Source organism: Macrobrachium nipponense, chromosome 20 (genome assembly GCF_015104395.2).
Source record: "Macrobrachium nipponense isolate FS-2020 chromosome 20, ASM1510439v2, whole genome shotgun sequence".
Classification (NCBI taxonomy): Eukaryota; Metazoa; Arthropoda; class Malacostraca; order Decapoda; family Palaemonidae; genus Macrobrachium; species Macrobrachium nipponense.
Genome location: NC_061089.1, coordinates 30,858,405 through 30,883,627, shown reverse-complemented (window position 1 = coordinate 30,883,627; position 25,223 = coordinate 30,858,405). Strand labels below are relative to the sequence as shown.

The 25,223-nt window shown below is 44.6% G+C and overlaps 1 protein-coding gene across 1 annotated transcript in view; it reads right to left on the bottom strand.

The window, feature by feature from the left end:
* Positions 1-25,223, bottom strand: part of LOC135224427 (FAS-associated factor 1-like) — a gene marked incomplete in the record, with an annotated part of 195,290 nt that overhangs the window by 73,868 nt on the left and 96,199 nt on the right. Inside the window, 1 exon segment of the mRNA XM_064263419.1 lies at positions 18,470-18,606. Within this exon segment, the coding sequence (XP_064119489.1) occupies positions 18,470-18,606 (137 nt within the window).

Below are 25,223 nucleotides of genomic sequence, written 5' to 3'. Positions count from 1 at the left end.
AAACACAATTTCATTACATATATTATGCATACTGTAGTGTAAGATGCACTTTTGGCAGATTACATGATGTGAGTTGCTTTTTCAGTAGAGTATACTAGGCTAGGCTTCTTAAGCCCCGTACACACTTGGAAACATTGTTTGGAAACAATGTTTGGAAACGGTTTCCAAACAGCTTGGAAACGGTTTCCAAACAGCTTGGAAACGGTTTCCAAACAGTTTGAAAACTGTTTCCAAACTGTATGCAAACCATTTCCAAACACCATTTCACGAATTACTGTTTCCCATCCAGAATGGGAAACACTGCGCGTGTGTGTGTGTGTGTGTGTGTGCGGCCGAGGCGATGATGAATTAGTACCTACTCGAGACTCGCAGTGATAACACCATGTGGTCTGCCGAGAAAACTCTAGAACTAACTGAATTGCTGCATTCATCCCCAACATTGTGGGTATGTAACAAATGTGGATTACAAAAAATAGAATTAAAAAGATGGATGCCGTGACGCAGATAGCAGATAACTTTCTATAACTGTAACCTGTGATGAGTGTAGAGGTTGCTGCAGCAGCGTCTGCATTTTACTTGGCACTTTTGATAAAGTCAAGGGAGGTCAAGAAAAAGAGAAAGATATGGGTGAGGAATTTTTATGAAAAAGGACCCTATGGTGATTTTGGTTTTGGCGGAACTGAAATTAGATGGTGGAGGTTTCACCAATTTTGTTCGGATGTGCTCAAGTGACTTTGAACTACTTTTACGGATGGTGGCTCCCAGTATATCTCGAAAGGATACAAAATACAGAAAGGCTATTACACCCGACATGAGACTGGCTATTACACTGATTCACTCCACCATCTAATTTCAGTTCTGCCAAAAGCAAATCACCATAGGGTCCTTTTTCAAAAAAATTCTTCACCCATATCTTTCTCTTTTTTTTGACCTCCCTTGACTTTATCAAAAGTGCCAAGTAAAATGCAGACGCTGCTGCAGCAACCTCTACACTCATCACAGGTTACAGTTATAGAAAGTTTATCAGCTATCCCCGTCAAGGCATCCATCTTTTTAATTATATTTTTGTAATCCACATTTGTTAATTTTATTGTTTATGCAAGTGGAGATTCCTTAATGAGCCTCATGTACACCTTCAGGATATCGAAGCAGACCATCTCAGCTGTGGTTCCCGAGGTCTGTGAAGCTTTGATCTCAGCACTGAAAGGGTATGTTAAGGCATGACCGCAACTGAGTGTGGACAGGAACAATTGTTTGGAAGTAGTTTACAAATAATTTTCAAACTGTTTCCAAACTGTTTGGAATCAAGTTTTCGGAAACAGTTTCCAAACTGTTTGGAAACCGTTTCCAAACATTGTTCCAAACAATGTTTCCAAGTGTGTACGGGGCTTTATGCCTGTGTCAGTTTCGGTAGATTCAATTAATTAGGCATATTATATCTAAGTTAGCTTTTAACTAAATAATAGGCTTAAAAGCAAAGATTATTGGTTAAATGCAGATCTACGTACATTCAGCCAGGCTTACCAAACTTGTAGAGCAAGAATTCATTACTATTTCTTATAATAAACAACCACTTACACAAATGGATCGAGATACAGCTGTTTGCCGATATTACTGTAACTAACACACATTTATTTGAGAGTTGCATGACCATTGTTGTTTGGTTAAAGTGGGCTCATTTTCATTGCTCATCATTAACAAAAAAAATTTATTCATCCTTCACACAATGGAGGTGTTAGAAAAGTATAACACTAGCTGTGGCTGAAGAAATGAATACATGTAATGTGCAGGCTGCAAAACATCTGAAAGTAGCAAACACTTGCCTTTACTAGACTGAATTTATTGCTATTAGAGACGAAGCAAGCTGCATTTCTTAAAACCCAGCTTTAACATAAGAGATGAGGCTAGCTGCATTTTTTAAAACCCAGCTTTAACAATCTACAAAAAACATATATATAAATTGTTTAATTTAACCACTGATACCAGTGATGGTGTCAGTATTTTCATGAAAATGACAAATTTTTAACCAATTTGTATTTTTCATAACTAACAAACCTGAGGTCTTAACATTAGGATAATACTAGCGCCAAGCTGGAAACCGGTAACATTAATAATAATAAAAAAAAAATTTGTGAGATCCAGGGACTATTGGCATCTATACCAGGTCAAGGGGTATTTTAGTTCTCAGAATGCCCTTGGCGTCCTGTTACCTATCAGTTACTCTTCCAACCCAGTTTAGACTGTTAAAGAGGGGTGGTTAGAGGTGGGCCTTATCTCTTAAGACCTCAGGTTTGTTAGCTATGAAAAATACAAATTGGTTAAAAATTTGTCATTTGTTCATATACAAAACAAACCTTCGGTCTTAACATTAGGATAGACTTACTTATTGGTGGGAGGTAAGTCGCTAAAGTCTCTATAACCGACTGGGAGTTTGCCACCTTTATCCATTTCCCAATAGATGTATTCTAAGACAATGGACTATAAACTTTTGAACCAGGCTCAATTTGTCGGCCACTATGTTTCTTTTTCCTGGAATATATCTGGCTCCGATGTCTACTAAGTTCTCTACAGCCCACTGATGAAGCTGAACTGTCATCAGGTATAACTGCTGAGATACTAGGCCTCCTTGCTTGTTTACTTAAGCTACTACTGTGGTGTTGCCTGACATCAATACCACTGATTGCACCTTCACCCTCTCCCAGAATTCCTGTAGCGCCAGAAACACCGCTTTAAACTCCCACACGTTTGTATGGAGTTCTCTGTCCTTGCAATTCCACTTCTCTGAAATCATCAGCTCCTCCATGTGGGCGCCCCAACCTTCGAGTGATGCATCCGAGAACAGCAAGAGGTCTGAAGGGGAACTCCCACTGTCAGATTGTTGTCCTGCACCCACCACAGTAGGTCTTTCCTCACCTCTGTCGACAAGGGAATTCGCTCGTATGGGTGATCTACCATTGGCGACCAAAACTCCTTCATCCTCCATTGCAATGATCGAAGGGGTGTAGTCTCCCGTGTGGTACCAGGCTTCTCCAAGGAACTTTAAATTCCAGGACTACTTGCCACTGTTTTTTGCTGGCTGCATCTGCTTTTCCCAGAAAGGCATTCACCACTTGTTTGCATTTCTCTACCCTCTGGTCTGCTTGGAACACTGGCTTTTTACTGTGTCTATAATCATACCCAGATACCCACCGCCAATTGACTTGGAATTCCAACTTTGACTTCTGATTTACAGTAGGGCCTCGATAATCGCGGGGGATAGGGCCCAGAACCTCCCGGTGATATAAATACCCGCCTGTGATTTATCCGGTACCCTACCCCCCCCTAAAAATTTGCTTTAAACTGCCTACTTCAATAATTAACCAACCCATGACCACTATTTCAGTGTTTATAACTGCCTACTTCAGTTCAAGCACCAAATATGTCTTCAACTATCACCTTAAACTAAATTCAAGTTTCAAAGTTATTCTTTCCTATCTTCAATTTCCCCTTCATCAGATCAGCAAACAAAAGTATATTACCTACCAATTCCTTTCTATTTTCATGATTTGGCTGCTACAAACCAAACCTAAAAGTACATAGTATATCTATTTTGTGCATGAACATATTTATGATAAAAAAAAACATGATTTACTGTAAAGATTACAGCACCCAACTATAATATGAATGTATAAACAGCAAAATACAGCAATGAAAATCTATTTTTGTCTTTAGTTTGCGTTTAGAATCAGCTGATGGATTCTAATTATTTTGAAAAACAATTTAGTTGCTAAAAGAAACGAATTTATTAATGGAATTATTATTATTTTTAACTTTGTACATAATAGCTTATAATATGAAACAGTAATTCATATTTCATTGAGAGAGAGAGAGAGAGAGAGAGCGAGAAAGAGAGGAGAGAGAGATAGAGAGATAGAGAGAGAGAGGAGCAGCTTGGGATGAGAGTAACTGTTGAATAGCTTGAGAGACAGCTTAGGATGAGAATACTGTTACTAGCTTAGAATAACACAAATGGAAAAAATTTGTATTTTAAATATTTTTATGGTGATAAGAAATGAAACATGGATAGTGATAAGATATTCTTTTGTATACTGTTATAATGTGATAATCATTGAGTCAACTATAAAAGTTGTATTGAAGCACAGTTTCGTAAATCACAGAATAATAGATCAGTATTATAGTTTTTTTTCTGTAAGAGAGAGAGAGAGAGAGAGAGAGAGAGAGAGAGAGAGAGAGGAGAGAGAGAGAGAGAGAGAGAAAGAAAATTTTGCTATTTACATTCATAGTATTTGAAAATTTGTAAATGAGTGTATCCTAAAAATGCATTTAGTCGTGAAAAGAAGAAGAAAACACAGTAATTAGTGAATCTTGCTTGTACCAACGAGACTAGGTTTGGTGACGTCATGGTGGTCATAGGTATTTTTTTCGTGAATGAATATACATTTATGAAAAAAAAAAAAATAGTTACTGTACTGCTTAGAGTACCATACTGTAAAATTAATGTAATCATATCAAAATAAAGTAATCATTGCATGCTGTAAACATGTAAAGTGTATTTTTGTCTTTTGAAAAATGCATTCCCCAAGGAATTATTCCTTGAAGAGGCTTTTTATTATGAAGATATGCCAATAATATATAAGATATCGTTTTAATATGAATATATGACAATTATTCTTATAAAGTAAAAATGGTTTTATTATGTTTACGCTTCGTCGCCGATCACAAATAACAATACGATAATCTATGACAATTATCGTTTGTATGACTGCAGTGTTCAGAGAAGTTGATTATGTCATACCAAAACAATAATGAAAATCAAATTGAAAATTAATGTTTTCCTAAATGTTATTACTACTGTAATTACACTACTACTATTAAAATTTCTAAAAGGTTAAGAATGACAAAGGTGCTGTGAAGTGTAACTCAATGTTTACATTTCTGCTGGCCGCCTAACTACAAGTTGATGTCAATGATGTGGAATTATTCCATGAATAGGCTATATATGAGGATATGCCAATAATATATAAGTGAGGAATGGTTTTAAATTACCTTATTGTCAGTTTATATCATAATGTGAATCTGTTCATGCATTTGCTGGTTATCGGAACCGGACGAGGCTTATCCTACAATGGACAAGCCCTCGATGCTGCGATTCATACCAGTGATATAGATTGAGAAGTGGTCCAAGGAAAAATGACAATTTGTCGAAAATTGCATTTTTCCTAACTATACAAACCTGAGGTCCTTTAACAATAGGAAGTAGCTAGCGGCAGCTGGAACGGTCGTAAGCTTCGAACAAGGGGAGAACGGTAGTTAACTGCTTGTCCGACAGTCGCGCGCCGCGCGACTGGGAGGTAAACAAATCACTTTTGCTTTTGGCCCATGCAAAATACGCAGAGTGAGGGGTGGCATGAGGGAGGGACTATATGTTAAAAAAAAGGACCTCAGGTTTGTATAATTAGGAAAAATGCAATTTTCGACAAATTGTCATTTGTTCCGATACGTAGTACAAACCATCGGTCCTTTAACAATAGGAAGACTCACTTCTTGGTGGGAGGAATCTGAGTCTTTTGATGAACAGACTGGTGTTCGTCCATCCCTGGAATGCCTCCCTGGTCGTAAGAGCGACGGAGGGATCCAAGCCTCTGTCCGATTGATCGGGGTGTGCACCGCAGGATCAATGGTCAGACCTCTGGGCCGAGTACTAAGAGAGAGGCAAGCGTATCTCTTCGTACCAGCAAGCAAGAACTTGTTCCTGTTTGCAAGAGGCAACATAAAGTATGGGTTGTCTCAAGCTGGCATCCACTTCCTCCCCCTTGTTGGAGGAAGTGGTGGATATACGCTCCTATCCCTAGTGAAAGGGATAGGATGGGCTCTGTTGAGTAGCTCACCTGCATCTTGTCCTTATCCAGCAGGGTGACGACCGTGTCCCTCTAACCACAGGTAGAGGGGAAGAAAAAGATGGGAAGAGGAGCCAGTCACACTCTCATTCACTCATCCATTCTTACGGTCACACCAGGACTCGATGCTGTTCAGCCTGCGAGGGTCTGGGTTCGCTACACAACGTGTTGAGCAGCCACCACGGGTCCCAAGGAAAAAGATCCAAGGACCTGTGGGCAATATCCGAAGGTAGAAGGAAGGGCATGTGGTCTGGTTGGACCAGACCCTGCCCTTCAGTACCTGCGCCACGGAGAAGTTCTTGCGGACAAGGCAGCATCTCCTTCGCATCGAAGGCGGTGAAGTCCATTAGGGAGGGAATTGTGAACGACTCGAACCAATCGTCAGGGACCGAAGGGTTCTGAGTCTTCGCTACGAAGTTCGGTACAAAATCGAGCGTCACGGATCCCCATCCCCTGGATGCTTGACTTCGCAGGAGAAGTCATGCAGTTCCTCAGAGGAAAAGAAGGAAATAGTCACATGCCTATCCCTCTTCTCTACTTCGGTGATGTCCAGTACCCATACTGGTCTGTCCGTTTGCCACGAAGTCTCTCGCATCCTCCTATCCCCATGCAGCGAAGTTCTCGGTAGTGGATAGGACACCGACACTCCATGGTGGGTGTCAATGGTATGGGTACTGTGACAAGCTATTAACAAAGAAGTAATGATTGCTCTGTAACAACCGAACTAAGTCAACAGCGTAGTTCGTACTGCTTGGGCGCTCTGACAGCTGCCGACTGACTGCGTTCGGTAGGAGGCAAGTTGTCAAAGCATCCGAGTAAGTCACGTGACCTTCGCCTTTAAAGGGTTATGGCCGAGAGACCAAACAAATAATGTATTTGTTTGTCACCAATGCGGACAGCGAGGTGATGATTCTCTTAAGGCATGTGCCCAACAGGCGAAAGTCAATTGCCTTCTAGAGACCGAGGTCCCTGAAGGTAAAACATCTCATGGTTGTTGAATCTCAGCTAAGGAGAAACACACTATGTACCGTTGAAGACGAAGGTAGATATTGAATGCAACCTACGTCTTCACAGACGAATCGAGAGAAGGGATTCTCAAGATTCATAACCTGTGCTTACAAATGACTGAAAACGCTAACCGCTATTTCATTGCTGTCCGGTGAGAAGTCGTAGTTGCAATGAAAGCGGGGCGTTCTTCAGTAATGAAAACACAGGGGAAAGCCGCCTGAAGAACTGCTTCTCATGGGCTGAACGTTTGGAAGTAGAGCTGTCAGGTCGGAGAGTAGGCGATGTCTTCTGACACATCTTGTAATTCGGGTTGAACAATGAACAATTGTACACCTACGAATAAGAGATATTTTGAAGACAAACTCAGATGTCTGCAAAATCATTCGCATTATCGCAGTGCGATGCAGCGGGAGACTTGTACAGACTTCTGTTACCGTGCGGTAAACAGAAAGATGAAAGAGTCCAAGAGATATCTCTGTTGAAAATTCTCGCAATGTCGAAGGCGATGGAATCTAGCGTCACAGCAGTAGATGGTCCTTCATTATTGCGAGAATCCCCGTTAATCAGAGGACCTAAGTCCATGATTGTTGGGCAGAGATACGGTTCAGTAGTCAATCAAACCAGGGGAGAGAGAGACATACATGACCGTGAATCTCGGAGGCCCAGCTGATACTGAGCTGCTATCAGGCAGTTCAATACGCAGTAGTTGAGCCTGAGCTCTCGCTGAGTCGTCATCCTGAGTTGCCAGGTAATCCATTATTCCACGAAGGAATGCGTTCGGCTATAACTACCGAGCATAAAAGATATGCTCGAGCAATTATATTTAGGCGAAACGAATTTCGGTAAATAATAAAAGTTGAAATGGTGTTGTCGTGACAAAACCATAAGTATATAAAAATTGAAACTGAAAACTCCTGGGAGGTTGCAGGCAACCCAGAGTTGCAGTTCAATTAGAATACTTCTCTTATAAGTCGCAATCCGTAGATTAACTAGGATATGCGCCTACCCCCGGACAATTCAACTGCTTAGTAGAATCATGTCGCGAGGTTAATATACGTAGTATATTTGTAGGATTCTGAACAACGATCTCCATCCTAAATTCTTTCCTTCAAGAAAACAAAATAAGGATTGGAGATCGACCACCTTCGATCTCTATCAAAGAGAGTGAAGGAGAAGTCTTCCTCGAAGGAAAGCTTCAATGGTGAACAGAATACTAAGACGATAGTTCAAGCCAAACTGGATATTCCCGTCCGATCTTCTCTATTCCAGGTTGGTCGCCTACTGTGAGATAGTTTCTTTCAGCAGCAGTCTCTTTCCCAATGCTAGAAATTCCAGGAATTCGAGCATAGCGAGGTTCCCGATTATCGTGTAACATATCGGGGATTCTCGTCTCGCTCCACTTTGGACCGTGGTCTCGCGTAAGTGTTTGAGATCGTAAAAAACACCTCGAACCCCTCTGAATGCGCTAGAAATTTCCGTAGAATTCTAAGCCGTCTGCGAAACCCCACCGAATTCGTCAAATGATATCGGCTGGTGGTCCTCTCGATTCCCTTAGAAATCGAGAATGGGGCAGGATTCCTCCTCAACGACCGGGGCTTACGTCAGGTAGGACCCGAAGGTCCCCCCGGTAGCGCAGTCCCGAACGTGGGATCCTACAGAGAAATCTCTGTAGGATCCCTCCCCTTTCCCTCGTAGCCGTAAGGAGAGAGGGAATGGGGGAGGAATTGGATACTCGCTCGCCTTCCCAGTGGAACTAGCAGTTGGAGAAGAGTAGGAGCAGCCATCGCCGCTCAGAGTCTGGGAAAACGTATCGTCAGGAGAAAACGTTTTCCCGAGGAGGGTTACGAACCTCTCACACTGTAAGGTAACGGGTCTGCCGCCGCCACTGTTGAACGGTCCGTCTGGGTGGGGCTGAATCGACACCTGACAGGAGAGAGCCGATACCGTCCTCCGACTCATTCCAGTCCTCGTCTAGGTCGAAACCTCTCACGAGGACCGAAGGAGTAATTAAATACGGTGTCCGAAGACACGTAGAAACGCCGCTGTCGCAGTAGAGGAGGTGGAAGTAGCTTGATCGACCGGCCAGAACTGAGAGAGCCTTCTTGTCTGAGACGAGAGACTCTGGTTCGAGACAGAATCGGCAAGCTCCGATCGCGGCAGACCCACCGTCGGTTTGGGTTCCCTCTCGGGCCCCAAAACGACTCGAGCAGAGACGTGGGCTCTGCTGGTGGGAGCGGCAATCCTTCCGCAAGGTCATTATGCTGACGAATCAGCTTAATGACTTCTGCAAATTCCTCTGTATCTTGGGAGTAACCGCGTCTTGCGGAGTAGGACCGTCCAGTCCTTCCAACAAGAACAGATCCTGAGATACTCCTCCTTCAGAAGGAGGAACAGCGGCAGACCCCTGACGGTCGCATCCAGCTACTTGCGCGTATGTCCTAGGTCGGTCCTAGAACCGTGCTGGTCCATACGGCGTCATAGCGGGATCGCGAGCGGCGCACCTCTCGCGATCACTCATAGGTACCTCATCGCTCCTCCCGGTGTAGCCCGAGGAGGTTGAAGGTACAGGAGAGGCAGACCTGACGCTCCCCCCTAGCTCGCTGGCAGGACCAGCGTGCTTGGAGGGCTGCTGCTGATCGTCAACACTCCGCGGTGGTGATCGAGCAGCAGGCCTAGCCTTGCCGCTCGCCTGGGGCGAGAGGCTCGGCTGAGAACGTCGACGCTGATCTCTAGTCGTCAGGCGAGCTGTTGCTGGTTACCGTCTCCGCCCGGTCCCGATGGGAGCGGCGTCAGGTGACCTGCTAGGCTCGCTGTCGCGGTGAGACCGGCGAGCGTCCTCTCGGCGCGTCGAGCCGCTGGTACCAGCCGTGGCTGGTACCGACGGCCGCGGGGACCCCTTCCTCGCCTCAACCCGTGGCTGGTCAGCGACCGTCACGTCAACCCGAGCAGCCAGCTGGTCGCTGCGAGAGCGTCCACTGGCCTGGCGAGAGTCGTCTGCATGACACTCGCCAGTCTTCTGATCCGCGCTTCGGTCTTGGCGGCGAGCGAGCTCGGGTGTCAAGACTTTGGCTGGACGGTCTCCGCGCGAGACCGTCCACTCGGTACTTCTCGCTAACGAGAAGCCGAGGCGGATTCCTGGTTTAGCGGCAGAACCGCTAGAACCCAGGCGAGGAAGTGCCAGCCGAAGCTGGTACTACCTCTGGTGGTCCCCGTCTTCTTCTCCTTGGTCGAAGAAAAGACGGGCCCTGTTCCCGAGGAGCAGGAGGACCAGCAGAAGAGCTCCCCGAATCGCCGGAGCGAGCGGGCCCTTAGAAGGTCCCGAAGGAGCCTTCTTAGGGGGGAAAAAGGAACCCGGGTTACCAGCTGGTCGCTGCAAGAGCGGCCGCTGGCCTGGCAAGAGTCACCTGAGCGTCTCTCACCAGCCTTCTGCTCCGTGCCGCGTCTTGGCGCCGAGCGAACTCTGGCGCCGAAACTTGGCTGCACGGTCTCCCGAGGGAGAACGTACACTCGGGATCTCTCGCGAACGAGAGACCGAGCCGGAACCTGGCGTAGCGGCATCGCCGCTAGCACCAGGCGAGGAAGTACCAGAGCTAACCGATACTCCTCTGGTTCCCCGTCTATCTCTTTATTCCTTCCTTACGGAAGGGGAGACGGGCCCCCGCTCCCGAAGGTAGCAGGAGGACCAGCAGAAGGACCCCCCGTCCCCCCACCGGGTGGGACGGGCCCTTAGAAGTTCCCGAAGGAGACTTCTTAAGGGGGAAGGCAGCCTTCTTCTTCTTCGGCTTATGGGCCTTAGAAGTCGAAGGGGAAGAGGCAGCAGCAGACGATGAAGACGAAGATGACAGCTTCCTCTTCTCCTCTTCCTTGTCAGCTCACGCAGGACAGTCGTCAGGTCCTCCATCCAGGCCGGAGCCGGGGCTATTGCTGAAGCAACACGGCCGCCCGACTGCACCTGTCCGGAAGGACCTGGGACTGGGGAAGACACACCGTGGGCAGGACCAGCATGGACAGGCGCAGGAACCAGGAGCGACAGGAACAGCAACCAGCTCAGGAGCGGCAGGAACAGCGTAGCGGTAGACCCAGAAGGGACAGCCAAGCCAACAGCTGGGATCATCATCAGCGGCAGGCACGGCAGGCCCAGCGATCGCCTCGTAGAATCATCGGCAGCCAGCGGAACCTGGGTACTGGCGGCCAGGTCCCGGGGCGAGCTGCTGGAAACACCGGAAGTCTGGGGCAGGCAACACGAAGAAAACAGGCGGGCGGCGGCAACACGCCCTCGGTACGGCGGCGGACCCTTAGTAGCGGCAGACGGCGTCACCGACACAGCATGGGGAGTGTAGACCAGGAGGGGGGGGAGCAGCATAAGCGGCCGTGGTAGTAGTGGAGACCGCCCCAGACCTTGCTAGACGCTGCAGCAGCCCGTGGATGCTAGGCACGCCCTGCCGCCGCGGTGGTCCATACCTGTCCAAGGTCGTCTCCCACGGATGTAGCACCTGCAGTAACATAGATAGATTAGTAAGAGGGGTTCCCTCACGCACGGGGGGAAGACATGCCCCACCCCGAACGCAAGGAAGACCCCAAATACAAAATACAACGAAGAAGCTGAGCGGGGGCAGGAAGGAAGATGAAGAATCGGATACCAAGGGAGTCGCGGGAGAGCTTTCCGACGACTTCCTGGCAGACCTTCGCTTCCCCTACCCCCGCACAGCAGTGAAAAGTAATATGAAAATGAAACAATACTGCCCTTGCGATTCACTTCATAGAACTTAAAGGGGAAAAGATCAATTCCCGGGTAAGAACGGAAACTTGATCCAAATAATATGATGCTATCATAAAATATATATGAAAATGAAACAGAATACTGCACTTGCGATTTCACTTTCACATATAATAATCGTAAGGATCAATTCCCGGGTAAGAACGAAAATTGATCCAAATTAAATTCATGCAAATAAATAAATGAAAATGAAAAGAATATTGCAATTGCGAATCCACTTTCATTGCATTCTATTATACAAAATAAAAGGCTCGTGCCGAGCGCAATCACACTCTCGGTGTAACGCAATCGACACAGGGCAAAAATATAATGAAAAGAGTACTTACATTTTTCAATTACACACTTTCGCGCAAAATACATGACTCGGCGCGAGCGCGCCCGCCCTCGGCACCGAGACATAATTCAAGGGTTCAATTCATGAAAAGAGAGGAAATCGCCGCATCTACGGCGATAGCTCCATGTTGGTTCATAATTAAGTAATGAAAATGAAAACAGTGTACTTACAGTTTCATTTTCAAGTCAAACAAACCATTAGTAGAAAACACAATATAAACAAAGCATACGACGATGAAGCGGGCAGAGAGCGATGACGAACACGTCATTCACACCCGCGGCTGAAAGCAAAAGTGATTTGTTTACCTCCCAGTCTGTCGGACAAGCAGTTAACTACCGTTCTCCCCTTGTTCGAAGCTTACGACCGTTCCAGCTGCCGCTAGCTACTTCCTATTGTTAAAGGGCCGATGGTTTGTATTACGTATCGGAACAAACCCATGATTAACTGAATCCGTGATTGCTGATCCGTGACTAAGCAAAGCCCCACTGTATCACAATGCCTAGGCTGTAACAAAACTGCAGAAGGGTATCCCTGTCCTGAAGTAATTTTTCTCTGGACTTTGCTATCACCAGCCAGTCGTCTAGGTATCTTATTAGCCTAATCCACTGAGCATGCACCCATGTCGACACGAGAGTGAATACTCTTGTAAAAACTTGAGGAGACGTTGTCAATCCAAAGCACAGGACTCTGAATTGGAAAACTTTCTCTGCAAGACTGAAGCGGAAAAATTTCCTGGAAGTCTGTTGGACAGGGATCTGAAAGTATGTGTCCTTCAAGTCTATTGTCAGCATAAAGTCCTTGTCCCTGACTGCTGCTAGAACTGTCTTTGGGGTCTCCATTCTGAATCTGGTTTTCCTTATAAACAGATTCAATGTTGACAGATCTATCACTGTCCTCCAATCTCCGTTGGCTTTGGGGACAAGGAAAATAAGACTGTAAAATAACAATTTGTCAAAAATTGTATTTTTCCTATACAAACCTGAGGTCCTTTAACAATAGAAATGTAACTTGTGGAAGCTGGAACTGGTCGTAAGCTTCGAACAAGGGAGTTCAGTAGTTAAACTGCTTCTCCGACAGTCAGCGCACCACGCGACTGGGAGGTGAAGATTCACTTTGCTTTAGGCCCAGGAAAACACAGAGTGAGGGGTGGCATGAGGTTCGGGACCATGTGTAAAGGACCTCAGGTTTGTATAGTTAGGAAAAAATTTTTTTTTCGACAAATTGTTATTTGTTCCGATACGCAATACAAACCATCGGTCCTTTAACAATAGGAAGACTCACTTCTTGGTGGGTGGAATCCGAGTCAATGAACAGACTGGTGTTCGTCCAACCTGGTTCCCTCCCTGGTCGTAAGAGCAGAGGGAGGGATCCTAGCCTCTGCCCGATGATCGTGGTATGTACCGCAGGATCAATGGTCAGACCTCTGGACCCAAGTAATAAGAGGAATGCCAGCGTACCTCTTAAAACTAGCAAGCAAGAACTTGTTCCTATTGCAAGAGGCAATATGAAATCATGGGTTTGTCTCTTGTTGGCTTCCACTTCCCCCCCCTCCCCCCTTTGTTGGGGAAAGTGGGGATAATCGCTCCTATCCCTAATGAAAGGGGTAGGATGGAGCTCGGTAGAGTAGCTTACCTGCATCGGTCTCCTGTTCCAGCGTAGTGACGACCGCGTCCCTCTGCCCACAGGTAGAGGGGGAGAAAAAGATGGGGAAGAGAAGCTAGTCACACTCTCATTCACTCATCCATTCATGCAGTCACAGAAGGATGTGATGCTGTTCTGTCCGCTCGGGTGCTGGGTAAGCTACACAACTTGATGAGCAGCCACCACGGGTCCCAAGGAAAAGTGTCCAAGGACCTGTGAGCTATATCCAGAAGGTAGAAGGAGGTGAAGGTGGTCTGGTTGGTCCAGACCCCGGCCTTCAGGACCTGCGCCACGGAGAAGTTCTTGCGGAACGCAAGGGAAGGACCAATGCCTCTGACTTTGTGGGCTCTCGGACGAAGGGTATGGATGTCGTCGCTACCATCAGCTTCGTACGCCCTCCTGATCTCCTCACGCAGCCAGAAAGAAAGCGTTCTTGGATACTTCTTTCTTGGTCACCCCGGTGCTAACGAAGAGGCGTCAACACTCAAGCCTGAGGTGCCAAGTTCTCTTCAGATAGCACCGTAGCACCCTCACAGGACAAAGCAGCATCTCATCCGCATCGTTGTCGGTGAAGTCCAGTAGAGAGGGAATTGTGAAGGACTCAAACCGGTTGTCAGGGACCGAAGGACTCTGAGTCTTCGCTACGAAGTTTGGGACGAAATCAAGCGTCACAGATCCCCATCCCCTGGTATGCTTGACAACGAAGGATAAGCCATGAAGTTCCCCTACTCTCTTTGCCGATGCCAGGGCCAGCAAGAAGAGGGTCTTGAGGGTCAGATTCCTGTCTGACAACTCTCAGAGTGGCTCGAAGGGACTTCGAGTCTGACTCCTAAGGACGAGAGTAACATCCCTTCACGGGGGCCTGAATTCCCTGGGTGGGCAAGACCTCTCGAAGCTCCTCATTAGCAAAGAGATCTCGAACGAGTTCGAGATATCCACTCCCCTTTGTTTCAGGACTAGGGCCAGGGCAGCCCTGTATCCTTTGAATGTGGGGACGGAGAGGAGCTTCTCTCGGCGAAGGAAAACGAGGAAATCCGCTACCTGCTGAAGAGTGGCTCTGAGAGCAGATAGACCCCGTCTACGACACCAACCACAGAAGACGGCCCACTTTCCCTGGTACACAGCTGCAGAGGACTGTCTGAGGTACCCAGCCATCTCTGTTGCTGCTTGGCGAGAAAAGCCTCTCGCTCGCAAGAGATGGTGGATAACACCCAGCCGTGAAGATGAAGGGACTGGACTGACTGGTGGTACCGTTCCATGGGGCAAAGGTGTAAACGAAGAGGTTGTCCCATGGGTGTTGAAGAGCGTCCTCTGCAGCTGCCCATGGGTCCGGCACAGCTGAGTAGAAAACCTGAAGTTTTCTGTTGTGCCGGGTGGTGAACAGATCTACAACTGGACGCCCCCACAGGTTGAAGAGCCTTTCCGCCACGTCTGGGTGTAGGGACCATTTGGTCCCTATCACCTGATCCTGATGGCTGAGCTTGTCTGCTACTACATTCCTCTTGCCTGGAATCCTCTTGCCTGGAATGTAGCGGGCTGACAGCTCTACCGAGTGAGCCACGGCACACTCGTGCACCTGCATGGAGTCGAGCACGGAGCGTGCCGTCTCCCTCGTGAACTGAGACTGGAGAACGAATCAGTTCGGGGAGAGAGATCTATCACCAGGCGCCAGCCCACCGAAGGCTTCTCCACCAGGAAAACACGGTTGTAGAAGCCCGGTGACCGATCCCTGACAATCTCCACAGCTCCTTTGCTCAGCATGGCTTGGACTTCCTGCCGAAGTGCTACATCCTTGGATGTTCCGGGTATGTAGGTCTGAAGGTGGTCCGGGTTGAAGGTGAGGGGTGGCTGAGACTCGAAGGGTAGTAGATACCCCTCCCGAAGGATGTCTACTATCCAGGTCTCCGCTCCATAGCGCTGCCATGTTGCCCAAAGGCTCGCCAGGCAACAACCCCCCTAACTTACGGCAGCAGGTGAGGGGGAACGTCGTCCCTAGCATTTCCCACCTCTCTTCGGCTGCTTCTTCCCAGCTCCCCCTCGTGAGAAGGAGGGCTGGAAGGAGGGCTGGTTACGGTCGCTCCTAGAAGAAGTCGAAGGCAGAGTCTTTTCCCTGGGCTTTGACGATGCGATCGTCTTGGCCGCAGAGGAAGCGCTAACCAAGCTCTTGGGCTTGGCCTCAGTAGCTCGAGGCTGCACAGACGCCTTCGAGACTGCCTAGTGTACTAGATGGTCACTGTCATCAGTGCGCCGTCGCTCCACCGCAGTGTCCACCATCTCTCCAGGGAAGAGAGAGGAGGAACTCCGCACCGGTCCGTTGCAAAGACCCAGAGCTGCCTCACGCCCAGCCGCCCTGGTCACTCGGGTGAGGACTGCATCCCTACGCCTCAGAACTAGGTTGGCCCACAGGTTTGCCGTCTGGTGGGATAGGTAGGAGATGGCTCTACCTCCAGGTTGGCCCACAGGTTTGCCGTCCGGTGGGATAGGTAGGAGATGGCTCTACCTCCAGACTGACACAGTCTCTCGAAAGCCGGGTCACCTTCAGGAGTGATATTTCCCAAAGTGGCCGTGACCTTAGACACCGTGAGGGACCACAGGTCTAACCAGGAGACTGCTTGGAATGCCACCATGGCGGTTGATTCCAAGGCGAGTGCCTCTTGCTGCAAGAACCGTAAGTTCTCCGACAGGAGCTGCTGCAGAGACACCCCTGGAGTTAGCCTAGCTAGCTCTGGGTTAACCTGTTTGGGCGGCAGAGGGTCCTCCGATGGCACGTAAAATCTCCTCTGTCGCAGTAGAGGAGGGGGAAGTAGCTTGGAAGACCTGCCAGACCATAGCGAACCCACCTGTCCTGAGACGAGAGTCCACCTGGCCCAGCACCGAGTCAGCCAGAGCAGATCGTGGCAGACCCACCGTCATCTTGGGTTCCTTCTTAGGACCCCAGAACAACTCGAGCCTGGACGTAGGCTCAGAAGGTGGGAGCGGCGATCCTTCCCCCGAGATCGTTGTGCTGACGAATCAGCGCAATAATCTCTGCAAACAACCTCTGGATCTCGGGAGTGACTGCGTCTTGTGGAGTAGGACCATCAAGTCCCTCCAACAAGAGCGCTTCCTGAGACCCTCCTCCTTCCAAAGGAAGAACTCTGCAAGAAACCCCTACCCGGTCTCCTTACATGCCACTTGCGAGTACGACCTGGTCGGTCCTAAGACCGTGCCAGGCTCATAGGGCGTCATGGTGGGACCGTGATGAGCGTGCTCCTCACGGTCACTCCGGATCACCTCGCTCTTCCCGGCGTAGCCCGAGGAAGTTGAAGGGATCGGAGAGGAAGACCTGACGCTCCCCCCTCGCTCACCGGCAGAACCGGTGTGCCTGGGGGGTTACAGGCAATCGCCAACCTGTGGTGGCGATCGAGCTGCAGGCCTGGTCCTGCAGCTCTCCAGAGGAAAGCGGCTGGACCGAGAACAATGGCTCCGGTCCCGAGCGTCAGAGGAGCTGCTGCTGGTCTCCCTACCCACCCGGTCCCGGTGGGAGCGGCGGTCAGGGGACCGCCAGAGTCCACTGTCGTGGTGGGAGCGGGGCCTGTACTCACGGCGCGTCGAGCCGCTGGAACCGCATTAAAAATCTCCAATCCGAAAGCATAGTTGTAAAGTACTCTTGTACCTCGAAATGAAAATGGAAGCATGTCTCCGTGTAGGCCGCAGCTGTGAAGTGACGTCATGGCGGTTGCCATGTTTATGATGTCACTGAGCATCTCAAATGCGAAGCCAGCACCCTACCAGAAGTGCAAGGCTGTTGATGTTATTCTCGTAGGCATAGCAACCTGACATTAAAGTCTGCCGTGTTGCACTATCTGCTTCTTTACAGATGGCGATGCATCCAACCGCCATTAAGTGCATATCAGGAAAAAAGGGACATCCATCACGTGGGACCCTGGATGGCAGCATGACATTATACATCAAACCAACTACCCTAGGGTTGGTTCTCCTGATAAGCCTTACGCCGACCGCACACCTGCATCCTCTCTACCCACGTATCTGGAACAAAAACAAAATAGCGATGCACACCTCTTCCCACAGGGAAAGGAGCACAATTAGTCATAATTACTTCCCAAAGCACATCCAGATACATCAAAGCTTTGGATTACAGGCAATCCATATGAATATGCGATATTCCAAAGCACAGGTAACGAATTAACTGTACCTTAAGAGTTTCTGCACCGACGACTTACTACACGATGAGTACTTCGACGTCGAAATCATCGAAGAAAATATCAGGGCGTTTATCTGCTTCTTGTGATATCCAGGAAGTCTCACAGCATGAGAAGGCTTCATGTTCACATACCCGGGAATTCCAAACAACAAATTGAAAACAATAGGGGGCAACCTAAACCGGCTTTAAAAGGACGGAGCAAAGCATGTCCTCACTTAAAGGCGGTAAGACAATAACTAACGGGGTCATGAGTTAATGAGGGGTATGTGGGTGGCTCCACATGTCTCGTGACCAATCGCAGATGCCAATAGTCCCTTGCATACACAATTATTTTAAACTTTACTGGTTTCCAGCTGGCGCCGAGTATTTATCCTAATGTTAAGACCGAAGGTTTGTTTCGTATATGAACAAATTTGATATTAAAATAAACCTCACCAAAATACATGGAAAGGATATACTGGTCTGTTTGTATAATGAAAGTTACTAAATAAATACAAAACAAGATACACTCCGTTGTAACTATGGAACTATGGTTCTAAACAAGACGCATCAAATAAAAAATTCAAAGCAAGCATGAAAAAACATGTAAACATTCCTCTATATCTTACATTTTTTGCAGGGAGTAGAACAGACTCTTTTAGTGCTTCTTCAAGTGACCCTTGAAAAAACATAGGAACGCAGTTTCCATATCGATTTCGAAATTCCTCTGAGAAGTGAATGACCCCCATTATCTCCTCATCTATGTCTGCAGAACTGAACAGTAGAACTGGATTTATAAAAGTGACAATGCATGACAAATAATTACGATACTCCAACTCCTTTTAGAGAAAATATTAATAATAAAAAGCCAAACCTTGAAAAAATATATTTCTGAGGTGACAAACTTCATATGTACAAAGGTTTTTTCATACAAGCCTATCCACCATATGTATGCCTATGTAATGGTTACAATGTTCCCAAGAACACCATTACTCACTCTGTTAAACAAAATAAAAGCATCTTCTCCATATGCACATGCCCTACTGTCATTCATCATCACTGCCTGTAATGCTATGAAACAGAAAAATAGTGGGGGTCAACTGTAACTGAATATCAACTGACATGAATCCTAAAACAAATGGAACTACCGCTACAAAAAAAAGTTACTGCCACTATCTCTTTCCTAAGTGCCAACTGAATACTTGGAGGCTAAATATGATACTCTAATCTATAAATGAAGACACCATTGCCATTAAGGGGACCGTCCGCTATGGCGGATGACATGTCAACTTGAAAAAATAAAAAATAGAGTTATTACTTGTATCTATGCAGAAACATGCCTTGCATGCTTTCTAGAAGTTTCAGCCAATTATTTTTACAAATAATGAAGATATAGGCAGTCCCCTGGGTTACGACGGGGGTTCCGTTCTTAACCCGAAAATCATCATAAGCCGGAACAACGCTGGAAAAATGTCTTAAACTAATAAAAAGTTATAAAAACCTTACTTGTAATCGTTTGGTTACACTACATATTGTTTCCTGTAGTTTTATGTACAACCTGGAGTTATTTTCATCAAAAAATCTGGTTCTTGAAGGTAAAAACTATTGTAATCCTCTGGTGACACTACATTCTTGAAGTTTTATGTACAACCTGGAGTGATTTTGCCAAATCTTGAGGGCTACAAGAACAGTTGATTACTATTTACGTATCTTTAAATAGGCTTATATATTAGTATCAACAAAAAAACATTTAAACTGGCACGAAGTCCAGAGGCCGTTTAAAATGAAACGAACACTTCTCTGTTCCTATCTGTTCAGAAAATAAATGTTACGTCAATCCCCAAGACCATTGTTGCCAAGACACCCTCTCTCTCTCTCTCTCTCCTCTCCATCTCTCTCTCTCTCTCTCTCGTCTCTCGGTCTCTCTCTCGTCTCTCTCTCTTCTCTCTCTCTGATCATATTACTGGATAATCTCTCTCTTTGGATACTTCGATTTTGCCAAATCTTGAGGGCTACAAGAACAGCTGATTACTATTTACGTATCATATCGACTAATTAAAGTAAACGTATCTTTAAATAGGCTTATATTATTAGTATCAACAAAACATTTACTGGCACGAGTCAGAGGCCGTTTAATGAAACGAACACTTCTCTCCTATCTGTTCAGAAAATAAAAACTTACGTCAATCCCCAAGACCATTGGCAAATGATCTCATTTGCCAAGACGCCTCTCTCTCTCTCTCTCTCTCTAAATCTCTCTCTCTCTCTCTCTCTCTCTCTCTCTCTCTCTCATCAAATTACTGGATAATGTCTCTCTTTGGATATACTTGGAATTTGCGTTGTAATCTAACCAGAAACTTAATTTTGTTATTATTACTAGGAACAAGCAATGATTTTTTCATTATTTGCGCTTTTGAACTGTTATGAACTTTGCGCATCGCAAGCTAGTATTCATTCGCTCGGAAACTAGTTCCGCATATGAGGCGTCACTAAAAAAAATTAGAAAAATATGACATAAAAAGTGTCGAAAATCATCATAACCTCAAAATTTTTGTGTAATCTAACCAGAAACTTATTTTTTTCAATGAATATTTAAGAAAAAGCGTCGTAACCTTGGAACGTCGTAAGCCGGAGCCGTCGTAACCCGGGGACTGCCTGTATAGTGGTTTTTAAATGATGACTTCATCGTAACTGCGTCGTCTGTATGACTGAGTTTGACAGAATCGTTTTTGCGTGTATTTTTGCATATACGTATACAGGGATTTTTTCAGATTTTTTTTTGAGATTCTCATACATCTGGTAGCAATGAAAGGTAGTGTGATAGAGGAGAGCTACTCAGAGCGGCTATTTATAGGCGAGAGCCGCAAGACTCAGAGAATGGGTAGAGCCTCTTCGGGATTATCTTTTGTATTGTCATATCGTAATTTATTTCTTCATAAGTATGCTGCTTTATTACCTCATATGTAGTATCAATGAGTATCTCTGCATCCATACTTTTATCTTGTTCTTTGTTTTCCTTATTTTTTTCTGTCATTTCAGTTTTGTTTACTTCTCTTCCATTTTCCTCTTCTTCTTCTTCTTCTTCCTCTTCTTTTTTTTCATCCTCAACTATTTGTACATTCAATCTTGATTTAATAACATTGTCTATCCATGATAGACATGTTGAGCAAAATATTCTGGTATCTTTTCTCATATCTTGCATTACCTCAACACATTGTGGATCGGTCGGAATGTTGCATGCAGCACATTTTCTGATTAGGTTTTGTGGATTAACTATGCTATACCACACCTTACACAGTTTGCATGCTTTTGGCATTCTTTTTCCTAATGCATCAATTAGGATATTCACAATGTTCACCTTATTCATTTTCTTTGTCGGAATATGTTGGTTTATGTATATTTTCTTTATGAGTCTCTTGACCACTTGGATTTTATTTGGAACTTCTTCAATTATTTTCAAGATGTTTTCTGTTGATTTGTTCCAGTTTGAAGGATTATATCCTTCTAATATATCTATGAATGCTTTTGTATCTTTTTGGTTAGGACTGTTGCTGATCTCATAGATGAGAAATGCCAGTTCCCTTCCTGCTTCCTCATTGTATTGCGAATCTGCCAAACAAGCTAAATTTTGCCATTTTATTTCACAGTTGGAACTTACTGCCATCTTGTTCTGATTTACAGTATTTCACTTGATAAACTAACTTAGTAGATGCTTTATCCTACTATTTTCACACTAATCTTATCACCGATAGTTCACAAACACTTCTAGATATTTCTAAAATTCTAGACGTCGGTTAAACTTGTGATATCTGTTGATTAATCAGACTGCGTGCGGGAACGTCTCACCAAGCAAGATGGCTACTACGAGAGAGAGAGGAGAGGAGAGAGAGAGAGAGAGAGAAGAAGAGGAGAGAGAGAGAGAGAGAGAGAGAGAGAGAGAGAGAGAGAGAGACTGCTATACCAGTTAGGTTGCTACACTGAGATATACATACATTGGCAAAAGTCGAATAACAATTGTGTATTGAGAATAATGATCATTTTAATAAAACCTTTGTTTTACTTCATCTAATCATACTCCATGTATTATTACCGTATCAAATTACATGTTAACATGAACATAGCTGTCTGCCATTTGCATTCTGGTTTTGTTTACATTCTTAAAATAATCAACTGATTTCATTTTACAGACATGATCACACACCAGACTCCAAGAGTGACTCTGGTGAGACCACATACTATTCCTATTGTGTCTGACAGAAGAAAAGACTAGCAATTCAGTGAATACTGTTTCTAAAATATTAGGCATCTATATGATTAACCCTCTTACGCCGAAGCGGTAAAAAAAAAAAATTGTCTCCCGTGTGCCGGAGGTGTTTCGGAGTGAGCGCGGAAGCGGAAAAAATATTTTTTTCAAAAAATCACAGTGCGCTTAGTTTTCAAGATTAAGAGTTCATTTTTGGCTCCTTTTTTTGTCATTGGCTGAAGTTTAGTATGAAACTATCAGAAATGAAAAAAATTATCATTATCATATATAAATAATGCAATATATGAGAGCACAAAAACGAAATTTCATATATAATTGTATTCAAATCGTGCTGTGGGCAAAACGGTTAAAGGTAACAAATTACAGGCGGCCCGCGGTTAACGGCGCAATCACTCAACGGCAAATCGGTTTTACGGCGGTCGTCAAAAATATTCATTAAAAAAATAAGGCATTTTAAAGGTATCTTTATGGCACAAATTTCAGTTAACAGCGCCGCTGGCGCCGTTGTCTAACGAGTCCATACATTTGTAGAAATGCCGTTCAGACCATAAAGGTTATGCAAATTATATTAACAAATTTTATGGAGAGTTATTACGTAGGTATTAGGGTAAAATATATGCCTCTGACGCTGTTCTATGCCGAAAAATATCGAGTTACATAAGTGCAAATTTAGCTATGGATGTGTCGATTCATAAATGTTAATGCTTTAGTTTAAAATGTGTATGAAAATGTATTACGTGAAAGGCATTTTTATTTCTGTACAGAAATATGATACAAAGGCAGCTTTTGAAACTGCCCTTCACGTTATCAAATACGATATTTTTTCATGTTCTTTCTTGTAAGCCGCCGCCTGCCGCTCTTCCGAAAATATTGATTAAAAAAGTGCAAATTAGCGATCAGTGTGTCGATTTTATAAATGTTTATGCTTTTATGTTTAAAATGTGTATGAAAATGTATTACGAAGAGGGTATTTTTATTTCTGTGCAGAAATATAATAAACAGGCAGCTTTTGAAACTCCCCTTCAAGTTATCAACTACGTTGTTTTTTTTCAAGTTCGTTCTTGTATGCCGCCGTCTGGCGCTCTTCTGAAAATATCGAGTTACATAAGTGCAAAATTAGCTATGGATGTGTCGATTCATAAATGTTCATGCTTTTGTTTAAAATGTGTATGAAAATGTATTACGTGAAAGGCATTTTTATTTCTGTACAGAAATATGATACAAAGGCAGCTTTTGAAACTGCCCTTCACGTTATCAAATACGATATTTTTTCATGTTCTTTCTTGTAAGCCGCCGCCTGCCGCTCTTCCGAAAATATCGATTTAAAAAAAAGAAGTGCAAATTAGCGATCGATGTGTCGATTTTATAAATGTTTATGCTTTTATGTTTAAAATGTGTATGAAAATGTATTACGAATAGGGTATTTTTATTTCAGTGCAGAAATATGATAAACAGGCAGCTTTTGAAACTCCCCTTCAAGTTATCAACTACGTTGTTTTTTTCAAGTTCGTTCTTGTATGCCGCCGTCTGCCGCTCTTCCGAAAATATCGAGTTAAAAAAAGTGCGCAAACAGCGATCGATGTGTCGATTTTTCAAATGTTTATGCTTTTATGTTTAAAATGTGTATGAAAATATATTACGTAAAGGTATTTTCATTTTTGTACAGAAATAAGATACAAATTAAGGCAGCCTTTGTAACTACGCTCCACGTTGTCAGGGGATGGTTTTTCATGTCCGTTCTTGTCCGCCAGTTCCGAAAAATGCATTGTGTTATATTATTAATTATGCATCTTTTCCATAAATCCTTTAAAAAGTTATACATTATTTCACTGTATCCAAGAATATTGTATGTATTCTCATATTATTGTATTTTAAAATACTACGGCAAACTTAAGCCCGTATTCCGCGGAGCGGCCAATGTTGTGGTTTGAAATCAGCTGATGAATACGAGTTTGTTTCACCATAACGCAATTCTGAGCGAATGCTCTTGCTTCTAGTTAGCATAAACGAATATCTATATACTTGACTTATATGAGACAAAGTTATTTTTCCTTATACAGCGTGTTTTTAGGTGGAAATATTTATTGAATATGTCTCGTTGTGAATGTGAACTACTATTTTTTTCGTTAACAGATTACGTTGGCGGCATGTTTATTGCCGTAAAAAATTAATGTGATTCCGTCGCAATAATCCGTTTATATCATCGTAATACGAACTTTACGTTATTTATCTTATATCGGCGTGAAACCAACAGTAAAATGTGTTCTTTCAAGCACAGTAGTTTTGATTAAAATTATTTTATCCCAATTTTATCTACAGTGGTGTGTGATGGCAGACGTTTACTGCAGTTTTATCCTTGTTGCCGATGTACGATAATAGTCATTAGCAGCTTGAACAGTTTTCTCAGCTTCAGTTATAATTAGGTTTAAATTTAACGGTATATTTCCCGGTTGATCTTTAATCTATATTGATCTCTGATCTATAGCAAATAAAGTTATTACATTAAGATATCTCAGTTCTATTCTATACATAATGCCATATAACAAATACGGCAATGTTGCACTGTAGTACGATGATCGAAATACAAGCCAAACAGATGTTATCCAGTTCGGTTGTACTTTGAAAAAAAAAAAGGTCTTTTCTCGTTCGGTTGTTCATGGCTGTACACGTTCACGCAACGAGTATAAAGTTAAAACCATACTTTCATCATTCTCTTTTGCTGTTATTGAACTTATGTAACTAGAAGATGGATAAAGTTAGGCCATTGTAATTTGATCTCTCATAAAATCGGACTATCGTAAGACTAATGATCATAACCTGAACACTACAGCTACCTGTACACTATATAAACTTTATTATATCTTTACATACTCTAGACATCCACATGTACTGTACAGTAAATTCTATAGTACTATACTGCATAAATATAATTTTACTTAGTGCGCCGTTGTGGGATTACGGCGCCTTTGACTGGTCTAGAGTTTCGAAAGAAGGTGTGTGGCGGCCGTAGGCTTTAAAATCGCTCAACGTCGAAAATTGCTTGGCGTCGGTGGCCAGGAACAGAACCCCTGCCGCTAACCGAGGGCCGCCTGTACTTTTTTTTTCGTTGTAATGTACAC